General features: G+C 50.7%; 1 protein-coding gene across 1 annotated transcript; it reads right to left on the bottom strand.

The window, feature by feature from the left end:
• Positions 1 to 638: 638 nt before the first annotated feature.
• INTS15 (integrator complex subunit 15) lies at positions 639 to 9,041 on the bottom strand. Its single transcript, XM_072877862.1, has 6 exons — positions 8,761 to 9,041; positions 7,808 to 8,029; positions 6,367 to 6,532; positions 3,970 to 4,497; positions 2,053 to 2,092; positions 639 to 1,428 (listed from the first exon to the last, which is right to left on the bottom strand). Exons 1-6 carry the CDS (start codon positions 8,950 to 8,952, stop codon positions 1,230 to 1,232), a joined length of 1,347 nt encoding a protein of 448 aa, XP_072733963.1. The 5' UTR covers positions 8,953 to 9,041; the 3' UTR covers positions 639 to 1,229.
• Between the last annotated feature and the right edge of the window lie 1,885 nt (positions 9,042 to 10,926).

Below are 10,926 nucleotides of genomic sequence, written 5' to 3'. Positions count from 1 at the left end.
CAACTGCCCGACCTCTTCAGGGCTGACCAAAAGTTAAATCATATTATTATATTATTATTATTTACCTTCCCTTTCCTGAGAAGGGCAAACAGTTTCCTTCTCAGCTGTTTCGCTCAAATCAGATTTGCACAGCTTCCGTCTACTCCATCCCATTTTTGCAGCCAGCATGCAACCAGGTAACCACAGCCACCACATCTCCTCCGACGAGGACAACAGCGGTGGAGATCTTTATTACACAGTCACTGCTGTGTAGAAAGGACCCTTCTTTCTTGCTTTTTCACCTAACAGAGGGGGCTCAGAGAATCACAGCACGACGACAGAGGCTAGACGGTGTGTTTCGCTGTAGCGCTAACAGCAGCAAGTTCTGCTGCTCTTCCCAGGACGCTTCCGCACCCGCCTGTGCCTCACTCAGAGCTGGCCAGCATGCCACAGCCAGCCTTTGGCCAGTTTTCTAGCTAGCATTAATTAAATGCACCAGATCTCACCCCAGAGTTTCATGAATCACTGACTTGAGGCATGTAAAGAGGGCATTTCCCAAGCCTGGAGGATGATGGGTCACTCCAGCCACGAAGGGGTTTTGTTCCCTCCCTAGCACAGGCCTAATGAGCTGGACCTTCTACTCGCTGTTTGAAAGAAAGCAGCAGAATTATTTTATGCGTCTTAAATTGTTTCCTTTAATAGGAAGTACTGCTTTACTCTACCTTGTGCTTCTGAAACAAACGTTTGTGTTCCAAAAATATACAGTGTACACATACTCTGTAGCTATAGATACAAACATTTACAAAGAAACGAGCAGGCTGGAGTGGACTAGCTTAAGATCTCACGCCTTTCCTTCTGGCCCTCCTGGAGCAAGACTAGCTGGGCTCACCGTGCCATAAACAGATCAGGGCTACTGAAAAACACATGATTGAGAAATCATACCCTTGGTGATTATATGAAACAATGTGGATCAAAAAAATTTCCACACACTGCAGAGGTTTGGAGTTTCTATTGCCTCTTCCCACCCCCTCCTTTTGTCCCTATGATCTGCCTTAGTATCTGCATCCCGCATCCAAATCGACTGCAGCCTACCCGTCTGTGCCTTCTCTACTGCCGAAGGGCTGATCCCTCACGCGGGCATTGCTCAGCTTTACACCAAAGAGGAAAATGTGGTTCCCGAGACATTTGGTTTCATCTGCAAGGCTTCCTCAAACTAAGGGAAACTGGGTACACTCTACAGTCTTAGCATTTTAGCGAATAGGTCGGTATGGGAATGTCATTCCTGGTATAAACGTTTGTACAGGGTGAGCTGGGAGCGCCGGGTGAGCCGGGAGCGCGGCGTGCGCGGGGTAGCCCAGAGGAGGAGTATGGATATGAGGATAAAATCCTGGTGGCAGAGCGCCGTGGGTCGGTTGCTGTACTGGACCTGAAATCACCAGCTGGAGCAGGCTGTGGAGAGAAATTCAGACAGGCGTGAGGATTATTTAGAGAAGGCTTTTGTCGTGGCTCTCCCCAGCCCACAAGAGCCTGGCTCTAAGGACAATTCATAACCAACACACAGCATCACTGAGAGGCAAGAGGACAGTGATTGATTCAATTATGCTTTTTACAGCTTCCAGCAGACTCTTTTCTTTCTTTTTCCCTTTCCCTTTCCTTTTTTTTTTTTTTTTTTTTAAAAACTTGGTTGCTTTTTGCAAAGAGGCGAGAAGCAAAGTGCAGTTAAGCTTAGGGTCAGGTAAAACAAGCAGGAAGTTGGGGATGGGACAACTTTGGGGCAGGTTCCACACTGTAATTTCATTTTCCCCTTCTGCGCATTAGTTCTAACACAGGCTAGGCAAGATCATCTATTGGTAGGAGTCACTGAAGTCTCCTTCAGTCAGGAGTCCAGCTTGCAAGGGAAGAAGTAGCCAGCACTGTCTGTCACCTTTATCCTTGTGTTAAACTGCGTGTGAATAAAGGCCAATTTCCAGAAAATAAACACAAGTTTTTAGAGGAGATTTTGCCTCAGCAGCCCTCAAGTGCGTGTTGTGGAATACGCATGGAAACCAACACAGCTGTAGAAAGGTCTCTTACTTGTTATGCGGTAGCCTGGAGCACACAGTTCTCAAGTCATCTGAAAGAGGACAGAAGACATAACAATAAGGGTAAAGCAGAAATGAGAGCAATTTTCCTCTCCACTCTCCTTTCTAGGAAGATGAGATTACTGAAAAAGCTCCGGTCATCAACAGATCCAGAATCCCATTCTCAGGCCAAAAGGAGAGAAAAATCTCACCAGTCATTACCGCAGCTTTTTGCACTTGACACTTTATTGTGTGTTTGACATTTAACCTACACTGCCATATGGGAAATGCAGCTTCATTTCAAGGCAGACCAAGCCTTAGCATAGGATTTGCAGTATCAAGGTACTATCAAGAAGTAACTAAGACATAGGAAATACAAGGTACAACTCTGCCCACTGAATTTTATCCCATTTATGATGAGAAAGGCATCAGGTCAAAGCAAGGCAAAGCTTACCCAATACCTGTTTTGCATTGGTTTTTTGGTTTTGGTTTTGTTTTGGGTTTTTTTGTTGGTTTTTTTTTTTTTTAAAGAGTGCTAGTGTAAAGAAAGGGTTGAGGTTTTGGTTGGGGTTTTTTTTGCTGGGGTCTATTAACTAAAAATTGCACCTTTTTACCATCTTAATGTCTTTTCCAGAACATTTCTTGGTAATATCTGTATGCCTTGGTCCTTCGTGAGCTGCTCCCATCTATTCCTTGGTCCCATGCAAGAAGCACTTCTTTCAACTGATTTTCAGATATTGATGAACAGTTTGTGTTTGCCTCTCCAAAGTAGAATGGCTAGAACCAAGGTATTTAACACCACACCCTGTTGCTAGAGTCCCTTCAGGAACAGCTTGAGAACAAACTCCTGCCTTTGTACGTAAACGCATCCCCAAAACACTGAAATAATTCAGTATAAGTAGCTGCTGAAATACTAGTTACTTCTAAAAGTACCTAGTGTTCAGAACTAGCAAGTGTTCAGAACATACCAGGTGAACAGCTAGGAAAACACACAGCCAAAATAAGCCATCGACTTAAAAAACTCCACTTTTCTGCCTGTTCTTATTACATGCAGAACTACTTTATGAAAGATTAGAAAGAATAACATTGACATTTGACCAGCAGCACTGGATCACCCAGGGCAAAAGCCTCAGGCACCTGCTTAGGCAGAGCTCACTCTCCCCAGCAGGGGTCTGCACTAACTGCCCCAGCTTTGGGGAGCTTTGAGCCTTCTGGTCGCACCAAGAATCGCCTGTTTTCAAGAGAAGGTATCAACAAAACAGTATGTCTGCCTGACCCTGTGCTGTGTTATGTCACTTCCCTTTTTCACCTCTGCAAGTCTTTCAGAAAGAACTGGTTTTGGCAACAGGAAAGACAGACAAAAGCCACATTAGCCGGCATCTTTACTAGGCTTAACTGAAATCATACACACTGTGAGGGGGTCTCATTACAGGAGAGTTGAAGGCCCAGAAGTTCCAGATGAACAGCTTTTGTTTGCTTTTCAAATTCATTGTCTAGCACACCCACCCCACGATTTATCTGCTTTGTGGTGTCTCCTCCAGCAGGCAAACTCAGAGAAGTCAAACTGAAACACAGTTAAACAGTGCTTTTTAAATAGCTACAAGCAATTCTGAGGGGGTCAAATTTGTCCCAGTGCTGGACTCCCAAATATAACTCCCTTGTGCACACTGCAAGGTAGAAGATCAATTCTCCAGCTCTGCAAAGCAACGCACCAGTCACATCAATGACCTCTCCTTTCTTACTCCCCATCCAGTTATTTTTCCTGAAGTATTTCCTGCACTATCACTTCCTAAGAGTGGCAAACTACTACCTCTGCTGTGAACACGCTGATCTTTACTCTCCCCATCCCAGAACTCCCTCTTACAACACCCACACACTGGAGGAAAAGAATCCCATGCCAGGGCCCCTGCCAGCCCCACCAACAACTTACCTCTAGTACACAGGAGTGCTCCCGATGCCATGGCCACTTGCAAAGCCTGAGCCAGTCTGTCTAGAGCCAGTTCAATCTCCTTGGATGCATTGAGAGGATTGAGTTCATCAGAGAGTCTGTTAATTTCCTCAACAAGTGGAACCACGTGGTCAAAGGGTACTAGCCCCAGGCGCCCATAAAGGTTCTTCTCCGTTAAATGCCCCTGAAGCATCATAAGAACCTGCAGGACACTTAGATGCAGTTTTGAATACAGCTGATGGCAATCTCTGTCTTCTCCTGAAGTCGAGTCCTTGGCAATTTTGCTGGGAGGGTGTCCATTTGAGAGAGAGGCTTTCTTCTTCCTTTTATAAGCCAAGGGGGCCTTCACGCACCAACGGATCAGTCCAGTCAGCGGGGTGAGCTCTAAAAACCCTATTGGCAGGTTGGCTGCAATAGGAGTGTTTAGAAAGGTGATGAGGATCAAGCGGGGGTCTTCAAAGATCCAGGAGACAATCAACTCGAGCAGATCCGAAGGAGGAATGAGGTCATCTGAAGACAGGAAAGATATTACTGAGTAAGCTGAGCCTTGCTCTGGAGCACAAGACAGCAGTCTTTAATTAATCTCTCGCACACACCTTCCCGCACTGTCACAATTACAATTTCAAAACTCTCAACTCTGCTGTTTTTCTCAAGACATCAAAGGTAGATGCTCGTTTGTCCCAGGGAAGACACAACCGTGTTCCTGTCAGCTTCACCTTCTCCACCACCAAATGCCAACGTTTATCCCCTTTTCCAGCAAAACTTCTTTTGTCATTTCTTATCTCCCACCCATCATCTGCTCAATTCTTCTCTAAACTCAGTCTCCACTTATCCCTTTCCACAGGAAGTACGGTGGGCAAGGGAATAGGAAAAAATTGTTGGCAATTCTTTCTCTTCACCCCAATCATTCAACTAATTTCCTTTAAGACTTACCTAAACAAGCATGTCTTGTGGAAAAAACAACACAACAACACAATCATATGACAGGTAAAGGATTATAAGATTATGTAAAACTTCAGTTAAGAAGTGAAAGGTGGTCATGAACTGCAGCTTGACTACAGACAAGAGAAACATTGACTTCACAGTAATCGTGCATCATCCCGTCACAAGGGCAGGCTACTGGATTCAGCGACGTACTTTGATTGCGAGTTGTGTACAGTGTCAACAAAGGGCTCAGCACAGAACTATCTCGTCAGGTCTTTTGTACCTGAAATTACTTATAGGACAGATCATCCGGACTACAGAATTACTAATGTGCACTGGATACAGAATCGGTATTTTCCAGTTTTCAGCTTTTCTGAGACCTCTGACTATCACAGATACTGCTGTTTGTGTGATCGACTCCTGTCCTTGGGATATGGTGGAGACTGCCCAGTTACAGATCGCTCTTTGAAGAGCAAGCTTCCTTTTCTTGTGTCACCAATAACATCTCAAATAAACTAAGGAATTAAAAACATTTACTTCCTATAACTCACATTATCTCCTTTCTGACATGTCTTTTAATTAGTTGGATGAACTTCCAAGTGGTTGCACAAAACAGATATAAAATTCTGAGGAAGAATATGCTACGAGCTCTACCAAATACTTTTTTAAAAAAAATTCTAAGCCTGCGCCCCTCTCTCATTAATGCCAAGTTGCTTATCTGGAGAAGACCATGCAAAACATTTCCTTTATCGATAACAAATAGTATTTGCTTTTTTGGATTATATGTGATGTTGTTATTTAGTGTATGGTTGTTCCCTAGTCTACCATGAGCCCTCTGTCTCTCTCGCTGACTAAAGGTAAATCAATCTTATTTTAGACACCTAAATATTTCTAGTGTCTGAGCAACAACCCCCTGAGACAGGTCGTATCACTAGCTGGTCACACATGCAGTTAAAGAGCACACTGCAGGTACGCTGTTGATTGCATTACTTGTCACTGCTCAACAGAAATCCCGCTCCAGCTTGCAAACGTTCAGAATTTGCATTTTCCCGCTTTTTGGAAGGAACTGGACTGACAGAGCCTGTATGCTGGGTAGGTGACACACAACAGGGAGGCCAAACTGCCCGGCGCAGGCAGATCAGCTTTCACTCCTAGAGCTGCTCAATCAATAAGATCCCCACGTCCTTTGCCCTCTGTGGGGGACGTTGCCCTTTGTGTCAGGCATTACCTGGCTGCTTCTCCAACAAAGACCTCCCATCAGCCACCGCGTGGTTATTTTTATTCTCACCCCAGTGACAGATGAGGCAACAGCCACACCCCTGCACTGCTTCTGGCAATAATTACATGGTAACAAGCGTCTTTAGAATTTCAGCGGTTAATTGGCTTGCAACAGTTAAGTTATGTTGCATTATTCTGCATCTCTTACTTCGAAAGACACAGCTTGGAAACACTTACCTGAAGAGAGGTCGTAGAGCGCTGTGACCGATGTGATGAACTGGCAGCAGAAGCGAGGACTGGCACTGAATATCTGCTTCAGTGTCTGGATGGACCCTGGCACCAAGTTGCAGTAGTCATCGACCAAGGCTCGGGCTAGCCTCACACAGTACACAGCAGGGGTTCGCTGCAGGGGTGCGGGATGGCACACAAGGAAAAGTGGATTAAACCCAATCACAGCAAGTTCTACAGAGCTGACTTCAAAGTCTACGTTGCCCAAACACTCTGCCTGCCCATCTCACCCAGCCGCTTCACTGTTTCAACATCTGTGTTTCCACTTTCCCAAAATTAAAGTGCGCTTTCTCTCCCTCTGCATGTCACAGATTCACTCAGACAGAAATAAAATTACTATTTCACAATATTAAAAGAGGGTGATATTTCGTGTTTACAATATATGTAATTTAAAATTAAAGCCTTTTACATCAATATTTTGACTTAGATGGAGATTTTTCTACTACTTCAGGAACATAGTTCTGGAGTTCAACTAGTTCAGTACCAGAAAAACTAGTTCAGTAACCTCTCAGTTACGCTTGAGATTTTTAACATGGAAAAATTGTGTGCGATCCTCACGTCATTTCAGAGCTGCGACCTGCAAAAAAAACCTACACCTTCTTCTGCTGTCCAGGTTACATCCCCTCCTTCTCTACCAAAGCTCACCAGGTTGAAAAAGAGGGACCCCACAGAAACAGCAGTGGTCTGCCTCCTACCACCCTTCCCTCCCAGCACAGTCTTTCCGCTCATCCCCTTCTGTAAAGCAGGTGACTCCTGCACATCCTGCAAAGGCAGTGGGAACAAAGATGCACTTCCCAAGGTCTACAGTGGGGAATCTCAATGGGAAAGGAGGAGATACAGGAGATCCCCGACATACTGCGTTCACTGATATGAATACCAGACACAGGTATTCTGTGCCCAAATCTCAAGAGAGAGGTTTGCCCCTTCTGCCACGCCCAAACTTGCACACGAAGGACAGTTTATTTCCCAAACTCCAAAGTCGGCTTCTTTGGACAACGTGACCACAAACTGCCCTAGTTTTGTTCCCTGTGTCGGTCAAACCCTCCACTGATTCCTTCTGACATGCTGGGGTTCGGGGGAGGGGGGGAATCTAAAACTTTCACCCACAGTAAAAAACCCCAGATTTTCTTCTGCCAGTGCAGCACACAAATGGATTGGCAAAAGCTCTACCTTTATGCTGGAGCAAAGGAATGGACACAAGCACAGATGTTGGGTGAATGTAGCTGCAGCAGCCAGCTGTTGTAGCATCTTAAACTGCCGCAGAGGAGCAGCTGACTGCAAGCGGCTGTCGCAGACTGTTAGGTGACGCTCTGCCTCAGTTCACCCATACCCACCACGCACACTCCCTTGCTCCTTCCCCAAGACCGCCCTGCCTGCACAGAAGCTGTACCTGCAGCCAGAAGGCAGCACATTCCAGAACAGGAACCCTGCACACAGCCACTGCCATGGAAACCAGCTTTCCTAGTAAAGCCATCCTGCTGTCATCTGCTTTGTTTCCTTGAGGGCTGAAGAGAGATGAGAAAATGATCTGCCGGACTGAATCCTTGGTTTGCTCTTGGAAATAATTGCACATGATCTCAAGGAGCTGAAGTTCCTGAAGTGAATTCAATCTCTGAAAGAAAACAAAAGCAAAGCTGCAAAATATACTGGGGCTCTTGAAGAATCAAGAGCTGCTTTGGTGAAAGACTGGAATGGTAAAGGCTGAGAGCTTTCTTCAGGTGTTAGAAACTCAGTCTTTATGTACAGCACACGCATTCAAGCTTCCTGAACCACCACTGCATTTACCTACTTACACAGAAAAGCTCTAGGTTGTATTTGAATAGCTGGATACCCAAGGCTGGTGCTTGCTGTACCAGCAAGCGCTGCCCACGAACTGAGAGATAAGACCTATACCAATACTGGAGTGAAAAATATTTCCTCCTTCTCCAAATAACAGCAGTAAGGGCACCGCCGGGCAGCCCCGGGGCGGGGGGGGGTCACGGCTGGGCCCAGCAGCCCACCGGGGCCCAGGCCCACGCACCCCGGCGTTCACCAGCAGCCGTGGTTTCTGGTCGCTGCTCTCTGGGAGGTCCCCACCTCAGCTCCAGCCCACACCCAGCCACACGAAAACCCTGCGGCAGCTCAGCTGCAGCACTGCGAGGCTGGGGGCAGTCCCGGGGGGCCTCAGGCCCCACCACACCACACCTCTGTCCGGGAGACCGGAGCCCCGTCCGGTCCACTGCGGCCTTGCCAGCCGGCGCCCTCCCCGCCAAACCCCCTCAGCCACCGGCCCCCCGGGGCCCTCTCCGGACTCCCAGGGCCCCGCCGGGCCTCGCCCCCAGCCGCCCCGCGGTCGGGGCCCACCTTGGGCGGAGCGCCGCGCTCCTTGGGGACCTGGAAGAGGAACTCCTCCAGCAGCTCGGCGGGGCCCTTGTCGACGAGGGGCAGCGGGGCGCTCTGCAGCTGGCTGCTGAAGTAGATGTCCAGGTGGTACAGCACCTCCTTGGCGGCGCTCAGCGCGTCCCGCCGCAGCAGCGAGTGCCGAATGTCGCTCATGGCTCCGACCCCACCGAGAACGGACCCCCCCCTTCCCCTCCTCCGCGTCCCGCCGCCCCTCCGGCCCGGCCCGGCCCCGCTCGGCGCGGCGCGGCCTCCCACAGCGGCGGAGGCGCAGAGCGGACGGGCGGACGGCAGCCCGCGCCGGACAAAAAGGGCCCACGCGCGCCCGCCGCCGGCAGCGCCCCCTGGCGGCCCCGCCCGCAACGGCGGGGGAGGAGCGGCGAGGAAGGGGCTGCGCCTCAGGGAGTCTCGGCCTGGGGGGGGCCTGGGCCTGGGGGGCTTGGCCTGGGGGAAGCCCGGCCCTGGGGCTGACCTGGGGGTCCTGGCCCGGGAGGGTTCTGGCCCTGAGGGGATCTTGGCGTGGGGGGCCTGGCCCTGGGGCTGGCCCTTGGGGGGTCTTGGCCCCGGGGTGTTCAGGCCCTGAGGGGATCTTGGCGTGGGGGGGCCTGGGGCTGGCCCTTGGGGGGTCTTGGCCTGAAAGGGGACTGACCCTGGGGGGGTCTTGGCCTGGAGGGACCTGGACCTGGGGCTGACCTGGGGAGCCGCAGCCCTGCTGGGGGGGTCTAGGCCCAGCCCTGATCCCGCTGTGGGGAGCGGGGTGCAGGCCCTGGCCCTGCCCTGGGGGGGTCTGGCCCCGGGGGGCTGGCAGGGCCCCCCCAACCCCTAAGGAGCACTGCGCACTGCAGGGGCCCGGCACGGCCCTCTTGGGAAATGCGGCAGCTGCCTTTGGAGGCCAGGGAGCGCTGGGACATCAGCCAAGGCCACTGGGGCAGGGCCGGGGCGAGCTGTGGGAGCATGCAGGGTGGGGGGCCGCCATTCCCCTGCACCACACGGGCCCCCCCCGAGGATGGGGCCTGCCCCGGGTGACCTCCTGGGGAGGGTCTGGGGACAGGCGCTGCGGCAAGGACCCGTCATTTTTGGGCACTCCCGACTCAGCTCCACACCCAAAGACCACAGCTGGCGGGGCCGCGCCGGCATGCACCGGCTGCGCTCAGCCCCTAGCACCAGGATTCCACCGGCCCTGGCATGCTTGCCTGAAACCAGCTTGTTGGAAATGTGGGGTGCCGGATGGGAACGGTTGGTGTTGGTGAAATAAACACTTTTTAAGAGAAATTGTAGCTGATGATGCGTGAGAGCTGCCGATGCTCCGTATTGGGGAGCTGCCGTTCCCCATGAGTGGTCTCTGGGATTCACTTACACCTCGCAGATCTTTTGTTGGCATTTTTATCGATTCAGGCACATTCTCAGCCTTACCTGTGGTGGGAGGTGTTGGCACTGGTTGAAAAGGTTGTTTTTTTCACTGAGCAGACCTTTATTTCCGTGAAAAATGCCATATGGAGCCTGCGGCCTTGCACGCTCCTTGGCTGGGCAACCACTTGGCAAGGTGAGCGCGTCCCTCCCCATAAATGCAGGTGCAGCTCCTTCCCCTTCCAGAGACCTTGGACAACACCAAAGGTACGTCCTGCTCCCCTCTCCTCCTGCGCTCCCCTCTCCAACATTGCCTTCTCCAGCTCAGCTTAATTTTGCCGTGACGCTCTGCCGGGGCTGAGCCTGGGCGCAGCTCACGAGCATCGCCCAGGATAGATATGGTCCTCTATAGGTGCCTCTGCCTGGGAGGCTGCAGAGGCTGCTGCATCCCCTGGGAGTGGGGAGGACTCGCGGGGCTTTGGGCAGTTTCTGGCGTGACCAAATTGTAACATTACCAAATCATGGTGTTACCGAATCGCCACATTACCAACTGGAGGGAGCGCGGCATTACAGATGGTAGCTGTAGTGAGCATGCAAGTGGGGAAAGGTGAGGATTTAACTAGAGCAGCTGCCCCAGAAGAAAAGACGAGCCCCGGGGCAGCAAGCCATTCCCCAGGTCGGGCTTCGGGTGTGCCAAAAGCCGGCGTGTTTGCCGGTCCTCTCAGCCCATCTTATCGGGGCTCCCCGCAGGGCCGGGCACTCGGGGCGCCTGGGCTTGGGCAG

The sequence above is a fragment of the Ciconia boyciana genome, chromosome 13 (assembly GCF_034638445.1).
Source record: "Ciconia boyciana chromosome 13, ASM3463844v1, whole genome shotgun sequence".
Classification (NCBI taxonomy): domain Eukaryota; kingdom Metazoa; phylum Chordata; class Aves; order Ciconiiformes; family Ciconiidae; genus Ciconia; species Ciconia boyciana.
This window is presented reverse-complemented; position numbering and strand designations above follow the sequence as displayed.

What these genes read in the sequence shown, in the direction of transcription:
- INTS15 (XM_072877862.1), bottom strand. Translation starts at nt 8,952, where the DNA reads ATGAGCGACATTCGGCACTCGCTGCTGCGGCGGGACGCGCTGAGCGCC. An exon ending in AGCGCGGCGCTCCGCCCAAG is followed by an intron (nt 8,030 to 8,760) that starts GTGGGCCCCGAC and finishes GTTTTCTTTCAG; the next exon opens with AGATTGAATTCACTTCAGGA. An exon ending in AGCACTCCTGTGTACTAGAG is followed by an intron (nt 2,093 to 3,969) that starts GTAAGTTGTTGG and finishes GTCCTCTTTCAG; the next exon opens with ATGACTTGAGAACTGTGTGC.